The sequence below is a fragment of the Mercenaria mercenaria genome, chromosome 17 (genome assembly GCF_021730395.1).
Source record: "Mercenaria mercenaria strain notata chromosome 17, MADL_Memer_1, whole genome shotgun sequence".
NCBI classification, from domain to species: domain Eukaryota; kingdom Metazoa; phylum Mollusca; class Bivalvia; order Venerida; family Veneridae; genus Mercenaria; species Mercenaria mercenaria.
Window position 1 is genome coordinate 50,157,898 of NC_069377.1, and position 19,037 is coordinate 50,176,934.

The 19,037-nt window shown below is 37.0% G+C and overlaps 1 protein-coding gene across 5 annotated transcripts in view; it reads left to right on the top strand.

The window, feature by feature from the left end:
• Positions 1-1,039: 1,039 nt before the first annotated feature.
• Positions 1,040-19,037, top strand: part of LOC123537389 (uncharacterized) — a 47,605-nt gene continuing 29,607 nt past the window's right edge. Inside the window, exons 1-6 of one of the 5 annotated variants that reach the window (XM_053528138.1) lie at positions 1,040-1,238; positions 5,439-5,617; positions 6,099-6,165; positions 7,985-8,097; positions 10,880-10,916; positions 11,283-11,410. In XM_053528138.1, coding sequence (XP_053384113.1) covers positions 5,480-5,617; positions 6,099-6,165; positions 7,985-8,097; positions 10,880-10,916; positions 11,283-11,410 — 483 coding nt within the window. In that variant the 5' untranslated portion in view covers positions 1,040-1,238; positions 5,439-5,479. Of the gene's footprint in view, positions 1,239-3,827; positions 4,208-5,438; positions 5,618-6,098; positions 6,761-7,984; positions 8,098-10,879; positions 10,917-11,282; positions 11,411-19,037 lie in introns of those variants that run through there. The other 4 variants (XM_045321087.2, XM_045321088.2, XM_053528137.1 and 1 more) reach the window with 4 other exon arrangements.

Here is a 19,037-nt window from a genome sequence, read left to right on the forward strand (position 1 = left end):
TGATTAATGATTCTACTTTATTTATTTTTTTTTATGTTTAGACCGATTCATCAGTGATGAATCTGTGATTAACCATTCCCTTGACTTTTAAACTATTTGATTTTGAAATAAAGTTTATTAAAATTGTCTTGTATTTCATTGTATGCTGATAAAGCAGTTGTAATTTCATACGTGTCAGAAGCTTCCAACTCCGGAATGTTACAGTTTTTACACAATTCGGTTCAACATGTTTGTAAAGTTTTGATTATTTGAAATCACGTGTAGCGAGCAGTTCAATTAAAATCTGCCTGATGATGTTTGGCTGACGCTAATCCTACACGCACGCGTACAGGTACACGCACGCGTACTGGTACAATAAAATCTATAAGAGCACAGAATGCAACAAAACACAATAATAGCAGACTCAGTTTGACCGAATCTATTCATGAGTAATGAAATTACAATAACTTTTCTCACTGACCATACTCTACCAACATCATCTCAAAACAGATTCAACTCGGTGCTGCATGTCATTGGTTCTAGCTACTTCTAGCGGAGAGAAGGATAGTGCTGGTACAGCACGCCTCCCCATCTACCGCCACCAGAAAAAATGTTATTTGCCCATCATTACATAACAGAACTGCAAAAAAAAAAAAAAAAAGAAAGAAAAATGACCATGCAGAGAGTTAATCAATGTGTTTCTAGTCAACTAGTGGTTATATAGCTTAAATGATGCGTATTTAAACAACCATGAAAACAACAAAACGTGAAGCTTTTTCGATATTTTGCTTCATTTTTAAGCAGACTAAATAGTTCTTAAATGTGGAGAAGTTGGCAGTTACTTGCGGAGTACAGACTAGTAGTGGTACACTGATTAGGTTAACTGCCCGCCGTTACATAACTGAAATACTGTTGAAAAAACGGTGCTTAACCCCAAACAAACACAAACCTTGTGTTTCAAATGTATACAATAGCAAACATAGATTAAAATGCTTTGATAAGAATAGTATAAACATCTTAAATTAAATATGTTCTAGATTGGTTATTATTTACATTATTATTGCATTAGTTTTATATAATGTTTTATGATCTTATGCATTTGAATTTGAATACAACACAATGCTAACTTCTTCACAATTTAAATTATTGATCATTGTTGCAATTTTGCTAATTGTCAAAATCTGCACAGACTTTTTCATGCTAGCAAAGAAACTTTTGTTAATAGGAAAATAATACTCAAGGATAATATTGCAAATTTGGTACGTAACATTTTACAGCTTTGATATATTTTAAAAGTAACATTTTCTTCTAAATCAAATACAAGGTAGAAGTTAACTAGTAAAAACTATAGTACAGTACTATTGATCTTCACTAGAGATACATCTGATTTTAATAGGTTTAATTATTACCCGTATGACGGTTAGATATTGATCATATTGAAAGGAACATTAATAACTTTGCACAAGAAATTTAAAAATGTTGGCGGCTGATGTCCGTGAAATTAGCCAGAGCAGCCAGAGTAGCCAGAGTTCAGCCAGATTTTAGCCAGAGTAGCCAGAGTTCAGCCATAGTTTAGCCAGAGAAGTCAGACCTCTGGTTACGCCAGCTAGCCAGAGTTTAGCCAGAGAAGCCAGAGTTCAGCCAGAGAAGTCATAACTCTGTTTACTCTGGCTGGCCAGAGTAGCCAGAGTTCAGCCAGACAAGTCATAACTCTGGTTACTCTGGCTGGCCAGAGTAGCCAGAGTTCAGCAAGAAAAGCCAGAGTTTCTAGGATGTTAAAATGTTCTGGCTACTCTGGTCAGCCATAGTATCCTGAATAGCCCGAGTCACTTGGATTTTTTTTTTGCTCTGGTTAGTCTGGCTGGCCAGAGTAGCCAGAGTTTCTAGGATTTTAAGAGTAGTCAGAGTAACCTGGTTCACAAAACATTTTCCGTCTTAGCTGAGTTTGATTATGAAACTTAATATCATTTCTATCTAAATAGCATTTTTAAACTGAATTTCAAGTAAATTACTATTTTCAAGTGGCTATTTAGAGTAGCCAGAGTAGCCAGAACTCTGGTTACTCATGAGTAGCCAGAGTAGCTAGAACTCTTATTACTCTGGCTGGCCAGAGTAGCCAGAGTTCAGCCATAGCAGCAAGATTTCTAGGATTTTAACATGTTCTGACTACACTGGTCAGCCAGAGTATCCGGAGTAGCCCGAGTCACCAGGATTTCATTTTCATTTGCTCTGGTTACTTTGGCTGGACAAAGTAGCCAGAGTTTCTAGGATTTTAACACGTTTTGCTACTCTGGTCAGCCAGAGTAGCCAGAGTAACCAGGTCCCATGTTCACAAAAGTTTTTCAATCTTAGCTGAATTTGATTATGAAATCGAATAATTGAGCCGTGCCACGCGAAAACAAACATAGTTGCTTTGCGGCCAGTATGGATCCAGACCACCCTGCGCATCCGCTTTTAAAGCGTATTGGACTTGGAGAAACTGTTCTTCTCCGAGCTCCCCGGTACGTGCACGTCGTGGAGAGGGCACATATGGCGCTAACTGGGTCATGTATATTGTCTGTACATTGTCGACCTAGATAGCGTCACATGACTAAATCCGGGGAGTGTGGCCGTAAAGAGGGAACAGCAATCATCCGGAATGCATCCTGCCGATGTGTACAACATATTCGTCGATGGTGTACATGGTGAGCCGCGCCACGACTTGAGAACCAGAGGAGTTTGCATCCAACAGGGACTTGACTTCAATACTCGGACATCGATGATGACTTACGTGATTTTTAACCTCTTTGCATCGGTGCTGGACACCAAATCTTCAAAGGTGCCGAGGCAGGCCCGATACTACCCGGCTGACAAATTTGTTTAAAAAGACCAGAAGCCTGTCGACTCAACTGGGATTCGAGCGTTTCTAAGTCTTCAGCTGGTTCATAGGCGAGGATAGACGCCAACACTCCAGGACCTCGGTAGTGGCACATAAAGGGAAGATGGCGGGACATATGGACGATCGCCAGGGACACGCTCGACGGGCGTTCATGTACCCAGATCCGCGCCCCGGTCTCGAGGGCTTGGTGAGTTGGAGTCTACCAACACTATGCCGGATTACCATCTCTGAGGATATGGCACCAAAGACGGCTGATGATGTGGACGACCGAGGCCTACCATAGATCACAACGGCGGGATGCAGACCGGATGACCGGACGTTTTGTATAGCAGCAAATGGATGGCAGAATTGTAGAAAGAAAACCATACAGACACAAAATAACAACGCAGATTCAACATAACAACGCAGTATCAACATAACAACGCAGTATCAACATAACAACGCAGCTTCAACATAACTACGTAGACACTAACATAAGAAGAAAACATAATTGTAGTCCACATAATTGTGATGATTAATTAACGGGAGCGAAGAAAACACGAAGTCGAAGGAGGAGGGAATACTAATTGGAGTACCAGTCGCCCATATGGTATCAACCGGTGGCGACTATAAACAAACGCAACACACACTCAAAGAGAAACTGTTAGAAAACAGCACGGATCCTGACCAGCCTGTGCGGATCCATTCTGGTCTCAAACCCACTACGTTGGTTTTCTCATGGCGCGACTCATATGACATTTTTATCTAAATAGCATGTTTAAAACTGAATTTCAAGTTAATAACTATTTTCATGTGGCTTTTTAGAGTAGCCAGAGAAGCCAGAACTCTGGTCACTATGGCTAGCCAGAGTTTAGCCAGAGTAGCCAGAACTCTGGTTACTCTGGCTGGCCAGAATAGCCAGAGTTCAGCCAGAGTAGCCAGAAATCTGGTTACTCTGGCTGGCCGGAGTAGCCGAGTAACCTGACAGGGCTCGCGCTGGCATTCGCCAATTGAGCCATTGGCTCAAGAAAACGAAAATTGGCTCAAGAAAATTCCGATTGGCGAAAATCGTCAAAAAGTATGACTTTGGACTTTTGGGGAAAACCTACGTACTAAAAATAGACAAGATTGGTAGTTTTCGACCTCGCTTTGAAATATCGCGTGACTGATTTTCCAATACATTGCCGAAGGCGCTCCAGCGAGAGATAATTGTTGGGCACAGTCTACTTGATTGTGTATTTTTAGAAGCGGGTCATGGTCGCAGTTTGTCAGCTGTGTGGCAATTAAAAGGATGACACCTTCGTCAAGGCCTAACTAAACTAAAGGAACCAGCGTGGGAGCCATCTGGTCTAGTCGCGTAATGGCTGCCAGGTATTTGATCACTAATTTTTCACTTGGCATGGCAACAGAGGTCTAAATTGAGGCTTGTTTTTGTTTAAATTTCATTGTTGATGTATTGTTGACATTTTGGTAGGAAAAATGGGAGAGCAGGTTGTATTTGGTGAAGTCAAGCTCAATTTTAGTATGAGTAGTACTTCCAGGTCACAGCAGTGTGATTTTGATGTCAGTTTACAGTAAGTAAATGTGACCAGAGAAATCTCTCTTAGAAGATACATGACCCCTACTTTTCTCTTCATTTTATATCAGTTTTATCATAACTCTTTAAAATGAGGTAAGGATTTGTTCTCTGAAATGGGTCTAGCTATGTTTGGTAGCTCTTTGAAAAAGGTCAGATTTATATAGAATATATAGGGGAAACTATTTAGGCTATTGTGACCTCAACTGACTATGATTGCGGATAATCGTTAAACAAACAGCGGTCGAATGTAATGAAGATCACAGGCGGCGCCTTTCAAGAGATTATCGAGTAGTTTGATTTGTACAGGGTCGGTAAACAAAATCAAAGGAACCGTTGGTGGTTGTCTCTAAATAATTTCGGTAATTGACTTTATTTGTCATAATGATAATCGGTAATTTATTGGTGAGCAAATTATCGAGTAAATTATTGAAGTTATATATACTGATGTTCCTTGCTTATTTCATTTCTGCTTGAAATTGAAAAACATGGCATCAAAACGTAAAATGACTCTGGCATTTATCCTCCTGCTAAAAAATCAAAAACAGAAAGATCTTTTTTGGATAGTTGGAAATCTGGCAATGCTTGGTTAACGTTTGATTCTGAAACTAAATGCATGTACTGCAACCTTTGTAAGAAGCACAGTAAATCAAATACATTCACTTCTGGGTGCCCAGTCATGAAGAAAGATGCTGTCACCAAGCATGCTAGAAGCAAAGGTATTGTTAATAGTTTATTAAGAGTTTTGTACATGTAATTACAATTGCTCAAGTTGAAAGTCGCTTGTTTAAAAGACCAAAGTAAATGTGTTAGCCATAACTACATGTATGTATGTTGCACTTCAGTCTGTCTGTTATGCATTTAAATATGTGCCCTGACATGCACAAATCAATATAGTGCATTTGCAATCAGTTGATCTACGTCTGCCTGTATGGATCAGACACCATGCTGAGATTTTATTTGCAACTTTGTTTCCTATTCCAGATGCAATTCTCATAGAATTTTTTTTTTTGCTTTCTTTTTCAGACCATACAGACTGCTTGTCAGCAAAGAAGTTGTCCTCAAATATGAAAATGGCCCAACAGACTGCGCTTGGGAAGAGCGAAGCTGCTATCACTGCTGCGCTAAAGAATGTATATTTTGCAGCGAAAAATGATCTTGCCAACTCCATGGTTCCCGAGTTGAACAATCTCTGTCTGAAACAGGTATGTTAAGTAAATATGTTTATTTCAAAAATCTAATCTGTAAAATTGTTTTTGTGTGTGTATCATTGGATAAAACAATTAACATGATTTTTGGTCTATGTCTGAAACAGGTATGTTTTGTAAATATTAAATATTCAAAAATCTAATCTGTAAAATTGTTTTGTGTATGTATCTTTAGGAAAAACAATTTACATGATTTTTGTCTTGTATTAGGTTGTAATATATATTTGTTGAACTGTTGACATGACTTTACTTGAATTCACAACCATAAGCCTGGGAATGGAACATGTATCTTTAAATGAAAGAAATCATGTAATAATTGGCATTGTAAGTAATCTGTTAAAATTAATGTGTTAAACTGACCTCAAAATTGTATTGCAAGTAACATCAAGGTAACCACTGTGATAAATGTCTATAATTAATTATACTTTTTCCTGTAATTAGGGACAAATAGTTAAATAAGACATTTTTTGCTTTCCAGGGAGTCTCACAGATCAGTGACCTTAAAGTGGATGCCCACACAACATATGAGCATCACAGTAGTATTGGTGAGTTCCAGGAGGCGCTGGCTGGGGTTTTAGTCGAGAATCTACAACAGAAGTTGCTGAAGTCACCAAAGTTCTCACTTATGTTTGACGAATCTACAGACACGTCTGTTTCACAGAATCTGATTGTGTATATTAGATCACTTGACTATGATGTATTTGATTTTGCTACAAGTAATACATGTTTTCTTGCAATTTCTAGTTTGCACAGGGCAAATGCAGATGCTATCTGTTCTAAGGTTCTCCAGCTTCTTTCCAGGATGTCAATTGCTCTGGCTACTTTGGCTAGCCAGAACAGCCAGAATTTCCGAGATGTCCATTGGTTCTAGCTACCCTGGCTAGCCAGAATAGCCAGACAAAATACTGTAATACCTACTGCGAAATGACCCTTTTGGTACTCTCAGGTTTGATTTTTTAGTGTTTTATATGTATCAAGTGTATCATCGTACCATCGTGCATCGCGGATTAGTATTAAATAAAAGTCACGATTGTCCAAACGGAACGCCGTACATAACAGTGTGAAAGTGGTGAAAAGTCAATTTACATTACTGAACAAAATTGATAGGTAAGGCTAAGTCAGATTAAATAATATTTAATAGTTACCATTATATATTGAATGACCCTAATTCACTATACTTGATGTTTTTAGCTCGTGTCACTGTGTGACAAGTAGTGATGGGCAAATCGGTTAGAGGAATAAGGTCAGTAATTCGGTCGAAAATGTGCTTCCGTGGTGAAAGAAGTCCATAATAAATAGATCCTAATTTTCCAATTTTTTGAGCAAATTCGTGTAGAACGAGTGCTTTAATCACCATTTTTCACTACTAGAATACATTCTGCATGAAATGAGATGGTTTTCATGTTCATACACCCCAAATGGCAAGTTCTGCAGATCGAAACCGGAAGAAGGTGTTTATTGCGCAGACGAGAGCAAATATGCGCCATTTTTAGGGTAGCAGACCACAACTGACTGGCATTTCACTAGGAACTACATAACCCCCTATTTTCTTATCATTTTTTCGTTAATTTGTGATAGAACTTCCATGAAAAATAGGTGTAGGAAAAAGTGATATTCTCTAAAGATACGTAAAGACGACCTGAAGTTGTCGTTTTTTATATGAAACAAAGAAGGATTTGAATTACTGACCTTTCACCTATTTGCCAATCGATTAATCGGCATAATCGGACATGCCAACCGATTTGATTAATCGGATATAATCGGATAATCGGTTACTCTAGTTGCATATCTATAATCCACCTCACAGTGTATGTTTTATGTCATTACTTAAGAAATGAACCACACATACATCAAATATCCTATTTCTATTGTATCCTTTCATAAACACGAGTAAGTTAACAGCATAAAAGTAAAATATTTGTGAAGATAGCAAACTTCAAATCAGGTACTCGTCTTAATTTCACCAGATACTTATCCAATGATATTGTGTTATTAAATTAAAAATATCTGGCGCAAAAAAGGTACATGTATTAATGATTTATTAATTCCTAGTTAACGACTGGAATGATTTCAATAACACAACATCAAAAATTGAAAATACTTTTGCTTATATGCTTGCGTACGTCTTACGGCATGCTATACATACTGCCATACTAATATCAAGAGTTTAGGATGATGGTTTTCCCGGCTTAATTTTGTTTAAGCCATATATCTTTCAAAATCTGGGTGATCAGAGATGACCTCAATTTCTTTCGAGACTTTGGAGGAAGCCATTTTTAGAGTAGTTTCCCTTTGCGTAATTGCCCAAAGAACCGTAAATACCAGAATGAAAAAGATCAGAAACAACTAAATTATCCGTTTTAGGGTGCCAAGTAATTAATCAGCCAGGGAAAAATGAAGTCGGCGATCGAGCTCATGAATGCAACGCCGACGATTATTCGATTGTCGCCGATTGTTGGCCCATCACTAGTGACAAGGTGAGGTTTTCTTACAGGAAAATCTTTTAAAATCTTCTCAAAAGAATTGCAATGACAAGAGTTAAGATATTTTATATGTTCAAATCAATACCCTAGAGTCAAAATGGTTCCTACTTAAGTTTTGTATCGAAAAAAACATGATATACTTAAATAGCAAAAATCTATTTCAGAGCCACAAGGGTAAGAGCTGAAATACTTTGCATGTAAATTAGCAAAATTTATAATGGAGGTCTTTCAAACTTGATTGAATCACCATTCCCAGGGCAATATTAGTCTCTCTCTGTGGATTATCAATATTCTTCTAATCTTATACAATATAAGTTTAAAATTTCCAGAATGCCCAGAATTTAGAGTTAACAAATACAAATTGTGAATTTTTCCTATGACTGTCATAACCCACAAGGTCCAGGTAAGCGATTCAGGACCTTATTCAGGACCATATGGGTCCTTTTGCTTATATTGATATCATAAACAATTGCTGTGAATTCCATATAAATTAACTTGAAGACATAATATGAAGAAATTGGAGAATAAATTTTTCATACTTGTTAACAGCAACCAATTCCTGAAATTTTCATTTTAAAGTTGTGGAAGTTGACAAAGTGTTAACATGTGAACAAATACACTTAAAGCGGCTTAATAACGGTATTTCATCTAAGAGTAGCCAGAAAATGTTAAAACCCTAGAAACTCTGGCTACTCTGGCCAGCCAGATTAACCAGAGCTACTTTACTTAACCACTTGAAAATAGTTTATTAACTTGAAATTCAGTTTTAAATATGCTATTTAGACTGGAGATTGAAAATATTTTGCGAACACGGGACCTGGTTACTCTGGCTACTCTGGCTGACCAGAGTAGCCTGAACATGTTAAAATCCTAGAAACTCCGGCTACTCTGGCTGAACTCTGGCTACTCTGTTAGAAACAGCCAGAGTAACCAGAGTAAATGATATCCTGGTGACTCGGGCTACTGTGGCTACTTTCGCTGACCAGAGTAGCCAGAACATGTTAAAAATCTAGAAACTCTGCCTACTCTGAATTCTGGCTACTCTGGCCAGCCAGAGTAACCAGAGTTCTGGATACTGGATGAACTCTGGCTACTCTTGCTGAACTCTGGCTACTCTGGCTGAACTCTGTCCAGCCAGAGTAACCAGAGTTAGACTTCTCTGGCTGAACTCTGGCTACTCTGGCTGAACTCTGGCTACTCTGGCTACTCTGGCTAACCAGAGTAACCAGAGTTCTGACTTCTCTGGCTACTCTGGCTAAACTCTGGCTGAACTCTGGCTGAGCTCTGGCTACTCTGGCTGCTCTGGCTAATTTCACGCACATTGGCGGCTGTAAACAATCTCACCGTACTTAGACACACTTGCTAAAGGTGGAGTCGCCTGGAACGAATCCAGATTAAACAGGAGTTAGAAAAAGTGAAATACTAAGATAATTTAGAATTTGCGTGAAGATTAATAGTTCAGAGATTGTTTTCAAGCGGTCGACTTTTTTGCAAGTTATTTTTTTTAAATTGTCCGTCAGATAAACAATCTAATCTCAATTCTTAACGTGACTGTTGCAAAGCATATATTTTAAGGCAACAACGCTTTAGAGCATAGTGAATAATGAAAATATGGTAAAATCAAAGAACATTGTAATGATATAGACAAGTAAGTGTACAAAGGGAACTACTTTGAGCGGAACAAGGGAAGTGGACGACAAACAAAACTGACATGCCAAATACACTGAAACAGGTTATAGAAAACATTAAAGGCCACTTTTGTTACATTATTTGACAAGGAGTTATAGAATATTGTATTCGTTTACTCGTATATATGTTCTGTACATGTAGCTGCTTCCTGTTTAAAACTATACAATATAATCTGTTAGAAGATCGTTTGGAAGCACAGAATGCAACAAAGAGGTAACGAAATATGTAACACCTCTCAGGTCCCCTAGCACCGGCTTAAGCGGAACTCTTGTTACAGTACGATTGACTGTACTCCATGATCCCAAAGGACCAGAAAATGTGACAACACTGAGTCCATATAAAAGCGTACTGATAATATATACCTGTTCGGCGTCTTGCATTCCATTTTCGGTCATGTATGTCATAAAAAAGAGAGGATAAAACCGATATTACGGTGCCCCTAAAGTGACATGTTACGCACTTTTTTTCCACTTAGGTAATGTGAGACTTTTTTATTTCGTTTAAACGAAATCATTTCGTTTTAACGAAATAACTATTTCGTTTAAACGAAATCATTTCATTTTTACGAAATGTTATTTCGTTTAAACGAAATTATTTCGTTTAAACGAATTAGTTATTTCGTTTTTACGAAATGTTATTTCGTTTAAGCGAAATGATGATTTCGTTTAAACGTAATAGTTATTTCGATTAAACGAAATCATTTCATTTTTACGAAATGTTATTTCGTTTAAACGAATTAGTTATTTCGTTTTTACGAAATGTTATTGCGTTTAAACGAAATGATTTCGTTTAAACGAAACAATTAATTCGTTTAATCGAAATCATTTCGTTTAAACGAAATAACTTTTTCATTTAAACGAAATCATTTCATTTCATTTCGTTTAAACGAATTAGTTATTTCGTTTAAACGAAATAAAAAAAGTCTCACATTACCTAAGTGGAAAAAAAGTGCGTAACATATCACTTTAGGGGCACCGTACAATATTCACCTCGTAAAGTGGAATATTCGTCGTATGCAAACTGTGTTATAAAATGTTATAAAATGTTATAAAATCACTTTAACAAAACGGTGTTTTCTGATTCATAGGTAAGAAAGACGGCACAAAGAACAAACATTATGTCAGGTACGTTTTGCATCAACCATATTTAAATATTAATAATGAAACATTCCATTATTTTTTATTGATATAAAATGTCAGTTTGACATCAGAAAATATCACAAAGTTTAATGATTTGTTAAAAACCAGTATGGAACGTTTTGTCTTGTGTTCCTTAATGATTTTGTAGTATCGATACACCAACCTCCCCCACCTTCCACACTTCTCTCTTTTACTCACATCCCAGCTCATGGTATTGTGATAGCTTGTAATAGTTTATGTAGATTTGCATTGTTAACAAATAACATATGGTCGTATAGAGACAGGAACTGGAGGCACCTGTGCACTGTGAACACACAGCTAGTTAAACTATGTTTTGTCTTTCTTAAATAGGTCAGGATGATGTTAATGGTACTAGTACAGGATGTGAAATAACCTCGCAGGTTTCGCCTACATCCAATGTTATTTATGTCGATGGGAAACCTGCTCAGCTTGTGCAAGGACGCTGTCCTTATTGTGGAGTAAGTTGTTTTGTTTATGTTAACGAAGATTATACACTGCTAGTGCTATGAATATGTTTGAATCAAAGGACATGCTTAGTGTTGTTTTCTAGACTACTTATGCTTGAACTTGTCCTTATTGTGAGTTCTGCAATTTATGGCAACCCGTGATAACTTTTTTACAATGACAAAGTAACTATCTGTCTAAAGTTAAAATATATAATTAAAACATCTGACATGCTAAATAATTAAAAACATATCTTGAAAACAGCTGGAAATGTGTGAATCATTTTAATAATGAACAAATATCTCAAAAAACAAGCACACGGACCATGCGCACTCTACGTAGGGCAAAAAGACATGACCGCACAATACGTTAAAGTTACATGTATATTGCATTTCAATCTATTGCATCAATAATTAGTTTGTTTTGTAGTAAACATCCATCGCAAGACAAGGGAAAATATATATAGATCTTTGCAAACCCACAGCTGATATACTTTAACTAATGAAGTTTAAAATAAAATGTTCAGTTAACAAAGTTCAACCTTTGATTTTGTATCCAATTATACCAAAATGGGGATCAATTCATTCCGTATTCAAAAAAAAAATCATCTTAAAATTGTTATTGTTTTTATTTCTATCGCTTCTTTGAATTTGAAAGTTTTTATCTGGCAATATCAAAGTGGTTCGGATGGTGAATGCAGTGGTCAGACTTAATAGAGAGGGTAGCGGGGAGAGGTGTTCTACTTGCATTCTTTATCTGTTGTTAATCGATGTTCCTATTCTTTGCGGAATTCAAGTCTATCATAATTTTCTATTGATTTACGGCTAATGAGTGCGCACAATACATTTCCGATATGAAAATGATCCAACATGTAAACATAAGAGATAAAAGAAATAGAAATTTGTATTATGAATTTACCTTCAGTATGTAGTTATAGTCCTTGATTTGATTCATATCTTACAAATTTAGATTTTTTATAGTTACACTTTCATCGTTATAAAAGGAAATGTCCGTTAAAGTTCCAAATGATATTCTTATTAATTTTAGATACTAGATATCACGTGAAATGGTTATTCATAAAACAGCTCCGCCACGTGATATATTAATCCGAGTGCGTTCTTGTTATGGCATTGATGACCGAATGTATTAAAGTATGTCACATCAAAGCCATCTTATATGCTTCAGTAACTTTTATGATCCGCTCTAATAAGGGGACACCATCGAAATTGAGTTAGGGTCTTTATTACCTAGTTGACCTATGTTTTATCTTGTCATTTGCATAATACATTGTAGTTACATATATTACTTAAAACAGCAACTTCAGTGACATGGAGCCGCGACCCTAAGTATGTAGATGTCATTCAAATTGGAGAAAAATATATACAACAACTATTTGAAGTTGTGGAAAAAAATAGATAAAATGAAAGAAAATATGACATTTTTAAATGTAAGGAACAAGCTTTATATTTGTATGATGTGTGGAAATAGACTGGAAATGTTTGTTCTTTTCTGACGAAAATAAGAATAAAGCGGGCTTTTCAGGTAACATATAATTAATAACATGCATATCTTTAATCAAAGCATACTGTATAATAAATTACTTGACTGAAATCAATCATCTTTATAGCAGCAAAACAATTCGTAATATAATGATATTTTTATGTAGGTTTTCTTATCTTTGAGCGTTCTTTTGCCACACGTAAAGCGTGCATGCGCGTTAAAATGAAAACATCCGTGAAATAGCATAGCAAGCAATAGTTTGTGTAAAAAGGTCTATTCATGTTATTTCACCACATTAAAAGCCATATATTTATCAACGACTGTGAGAAGTTTCATCAAAATCTACATTGTATAAAAAATCTATTATCATAATAGAAAATTTTATGAAAATTGTGATTTGAGAAAGGTTTCATTACTGGTTCGAGTCGTAAATTCGACCAGGTCGTAAATATTCGGCCACCCACTTTAAAGCTTTTTTTTCAAGCCAGATGCTTGAGAACGCATCTGTGTCATCACAAGCACTTGCGTTAGCAACAAAGTCGGCAAAAAACAACAAGTAGAGGTGAGTAGAAAAAAAGTTGTCCTTCCCGTAAGTTGTGTACTTTAAATAGTAAATATTTGTAATAAAAATGTCACAATTAGACCCTCAGACGTCCCTTGGATGAACAATAATATAAGGAAGAACATACGAAAGCGTAAGCGTATCTACAGAAAAGCTAAGAGAACAAACTCACCTAAACACTGGCATAAATTTCGACAAGTCCGAAATGAAACTGTTTTGCTCATTCGTGAAGCCAAATCACAATACTTCATCAAACTTTCAGACAAACTTAAAAACGGATCATTCTCTTCAAAAGATTGGTGGACTACCTTAAAATCCTTCATCTCTAGAACGAACAACAATGTTATTCCTCCACTATATAACTCCAACACTCGACAAACTACGTCTTCTGATTTTGAAAAAGCTTATCTTTTAAATGATTACTTTCAAGAGCAGACATACATTGATGACGAAAATATAGAGATACCTAATCCTGGTCCAACGAATTCTACCACTATTTTAAATGAAATTCATCTCTCTCCGGCAGAAGCTGAAGATGTCTTGAAGTCTCTACCAGTTCACAAGGCCGCAGGTCCTGATGGTATAAGTAACAGAATTCTTCTGGAGGCTTCACATGAACTATCTTTTCCTCTTTGTGACCTTTTCAATGTTTCACTTCAATCTTCTACTGTTCCAGTCACATGGAAAGAAGCCCATGTTAGCGCAATCTTCAAGAAAGATGATGCCACTCTTCCAAATAACTATCGTGCAATATCACTCTTAAACACTACTGAAAAAGTTCTCGAACGCCTTATTTTCAAGCATGTTTATAACCATCTTCACGATTCTCGCTTTCTAACTCCTGTACAGTCTGGTTTCATTCCGGGTGACTCCACAGTTAATCATCTTGTTTTCATATACGATACTCTCTGTAAAGCTCTAGATAACGGTCTAGAGGTTCGAGCGGTATTTTTCGATATAAGTAAGGCCTTTGACAAAGTCTGGCACAAAGGATTACTATGTAAATTAAAATACGCAGGAATCTCAGGTTCTCTTCATATGTGGTTTCAGGATTATCTCTTACATAGACGTCAACGTGTTGTACTGCCAGGTGTCAAATCGAACTGGGCTTTTCTCAAAGCTGGAGTTCCACAAGGTTCAATTCTCGGGCCTCTTCTTTTCCTTATCTTTATCAATGACATTGTTGATGAAATCAGATCATGCATCAACCTGTTTGCTGGTGACACAAGTCTTTACATTATAGTTCAGCAACCGGACATTGCAGCAAATCTTCTCCAGTCTGATATCCAAACAATTTCATCTTGGGCAGATAAATGGCTTGTTAAATTTAATCCCTCCAAATCACAAGCGCTTTTAATTTCAAGAAAACGAAACTTTCAACTACACCCTCCTCTTCGAACGTTTAACCAGAATATTCCAGAGGTACTCGAACATAAACATCTTGGTGTATTCCTGTCAAATGATTGTTGCTGGCATTCTCTTATCAACTACATTGTAGCAAAAGCTTGGAAGAGAGTTAATGTAATGCGTAAATTGAAATTCTCACTTGACCGTCGCTTCCTTGAAACTATATATATTTCTTTCATAAGGCCAATACTCGAATATGCAACGTGGTGTGGGGTAACTGTACAAAGTATGAAATGGATCAACTCGACAAAATTCAAAATGAATGTGCTCGAATAGTCTCCGGAGCTACCAAACTTGTTTCCTTGGAAAACCTAAAGAGAGAAGTACCCTGGGAGCCACTTTCCGATAGACGTTACAAACATCGACTTCTTATGTTCTTTAAAATGAAATCTAATTTGACTCCAGCATATCTATCTTCTCTAGTCCCTGACTCTGGTGATACTCGCTACAACCTAAGAAACTCTGAAAATATCCATGGTGTACCTACAAGAACATCTTTATATTTCAATTCTTTTTTGCCTTCCGTTGTACGTGATTGGAATTTATTGAGACCAGATATCCGTAATTCTGAAACACTTTCATCATTTAAAAGTAATGTAAATAAAACTAGAAATGTGTCCATGGGACACAGATGCCCCCACTACATGACATTAGTCAGGGGCCAGAACTCCTACAATACTGAATGAATCCGGATGCGAAATCCCAGGTGCACAACTACACATGCTGACCAACATTCCTGTAAACTTTGGTGATTCTAGGTCAAATACTTTTGGGGCTACGCGCGACACAACATTAAAATGACCAATTTTTTATTAAGTCAGGGGCCATAACTCCTACATGACTGGATGAATCCGGACACGAAACCCCATGTGCACAACTACACATGCTGACCAACATGCCTGTAAAGTTTTGTGACTCTAGGTCATATACTTTTGGAGCTAGGCACGACACAACATTAAAATGACCAATTTTTACAAAGTCAGGGGCCATAACTGCTACATGACTGAATGAATCCGGACGCGAAACCCCAGGTGCACAACTACACATGCTGACCAACATGCCTGTAAAGTTTTGTGACTCTAGGTCATATACTTTTGGAGCTAGGCACGACACAACATTAAAATGACCAATTTTTACAAAGTCAGGGGCCATAACTTCTACATGACTGAATGAATCCGGACGCGAAACCCAAGGTGCACAACTACACATGCTGACCAACATTCCTGTAAAGTTTTGTGACTCTACGTCAAATACTTTCAGAGCTAGGCGCGACACAACCTTTTCGGAAGGACGGACGGACGGACAAGAGCAAATCTATATGCCCCCCCACAAAGTGGGGGCATAAAAAAGCAGCGTACTCCAGCCTATTACTACACCGGAATCAGAAATCTCCAGGTGCTCCATACACGACTACGAACTAAGTGCAGTGCATTGAATCAACATCTTTATCTAAAAAGTATTTCTCCTACACCATTATGCCAGTGTGGACAGATGGAAACTAATTTCCATTTCTTTTTTGAATGCAGAAATTTCGATCTTTGTCGCAACGATCTTCTTAATAATCTGTGGAATTTCGAAATTGACTTGGATACTATTCTGTTTGGAAACCCAGACCTATCTGATCAGGATAACATGACTAAATTTACTCATGTACAGGCATATATTTCCGAAAGTAAGAGATTTGGTTAGCAACCCTGAGACATTCCCATTTTTTCCCTCTTTCTCTCTTCTGTTCTACTTTTGACTTGTTCTAACCTCTACATTTATGTGAATACTTTCCTTCTACCATATACATTGTCCCCTTTCCATTTTTTACATTCACAGCGATTAATATATTTTTTTTTCATTTTTATTTTATTTTTTCATATCTTAAGACTATATTCCTAGCCCCATTACAGATTAAAGCTCGATATGCCCATACAGTTATATTTTGTCCGCAAAGGAGAAGAATTCTATAAGACTTGTCTTTCATTCTTATCCTTTCCTGTTTTGTCTTCACTACAGTATGTGATACGTATAAATATATGTACTCTATTTTGGGAATAAATATGTTTAAACTAAATATTTTGTCTCGCGGGACGCGTGACGTCATTGCACGTGCTCGTTTATGCTGAGGCCCGGCAAGGGTTAATTCAAATCTAAACTTTATAACACAAAAGGAACATGCGCTAACTAGCATCAAACGCGTTAAAACCAAGAAAATGATCATATTGTCCCTCAACGTCATTGAATTTCCATATCTACGTTGTTTTTTCACGTTAACGTCATTTCCTTTTGAATTATCCGTTTTGGGGCCATAATACGTTTATGCTTTGCCACGGAACGCGCATATATTAAAAGGTGTTATAATAGCACGTGAGCAAAAGATTCTCTTTACTTCCCTGTTGAAACACCCCCGAAAAGTTACAAAAACAGCAGTTTTATGCTAGAATGTGTGATAAACAGTGACGTAAAAATTTAACTACGTCATGCTGGTGTGAGACGGATGACAGGTGCTTTTTAAATCTCTGTTGGCAAATATTTCCCACGAGGTATGCTGTTGAAAATTGATTGCAGTTTGTTGAAAAAAGAACAATTTTGGCTGTAGCATCGATTTATTTCCAAGAAAATGTTGAAAATACAACCAACTTTATGTTTAAAAAGTGTCCGAATATTTTGTTTGTTTGTTTTGGGTTTAACGCCATTTTTCAACAGTATTTCAGTCATGTAACGGCGGGCAGTTAGCCTAACCAGTGTTCCTGGATTCTGTACCAGTACAAACCTGTTCTCCGCAAGTAACTGCCAACTTCCCCACATGAATCAGAGGTGGAGGACTAATGATTTCAGACACAATGTCGTTTATCAAATAGTCACGGAGAACATACGCCCCGTCCGAGGATCGAACTCGCGACCCTGCGATCCGTAGACCAACGCTCTTACCTACTGAGCTAAGCGGGCGGGCGGCCGAATATTTACAACCTCTAGAATGTAAAATGTGGAGGCTAAACCTGTCTGTTATTTTAAGTGCGGTTGTATTGTTTACCATACCGTAAACGGCTGTTAATGATAACAATCAATGTTGCTTGTTTCAAAGCACATTTGGAAGAAATTTTGTACAAATCAATTGTAAAACGAAAGAAATATTTATGAAAAACCGCAAAAAGTGGCCGAATTTACGACTCGAACCAGTATGAAAACTATCGCGAGGTCCATTTTTTTTCCAAATCAGTCTAGCAAAAGATTAAGCACACGACCCTATCTTTTTTGTTTGCTGGATTTTGTAAAAAGAAGTTTTAAAAAATCAGGGTGTAATCAAGGTTATTTTTTTTTACCCAAACGTGCAGAACTACCATAAAATTGTTCATATCGAACGATGCGATCGCGAGCACGCAGGTACAAGTTCAATCTTATTTTTATCAAGCTTAGAAGGCAAGTTTAATATTGTTTATTTTAAGCGAGGTTCTATTACGCTTTCTTTACAGTAGGATAACTGAAGTGTTTAATTATATCCAGGAAGATCCTAGTCTGCTTACTTTACTGTAATGCCTCCAACCATGTAATTATGCATAACTTCTTTCTAGACTATGGTTGCTGATTTCTGCCATTTCGTGTGTTCGTATCGAACTTGAGTCGACGAGGCGAAATGTCGAAGTAACAAACACACAAAAGGTCGAAATAATGCATATCTGTTCGCGTCGGCGGGTCGAAATGTCGTAGACACTAACACACGAAATGTCGAAAACTGCTTACTTGTCGTGTGTTCACCTTACGACATTTGTGGCATATACACGAAGTAACGAAACATTAAAGGCGAAATAACGAAATTTCAGAGGCGAACACACCAACTTTTGTATTAATCACTTTTTGTGCTGGCGCGTATCAAAACTTCGTGTATTCGCCTCGAAAGTCGAAAAGCGAACACACGAGGAATAAGCAGTTTTCGACCTTTCGTTACTTCGACCCGCCGACACGAACACACGAAAAATGTGCAATTTCGTCTTTTCGTGTATTCGCCTTCCGGTAGGCATGCGCATAACAATTACATATATTCTGCTGAAATAAATATGCTGTCTAAATAATATGGTTTACCATTTATAAAATAATATTTGTCCTAAAACGAAAGATAATGATTTATATTCCATGAAAGATGTCATTGTGTAGATATTTTATCACTAGTATTAAATTTGTACATA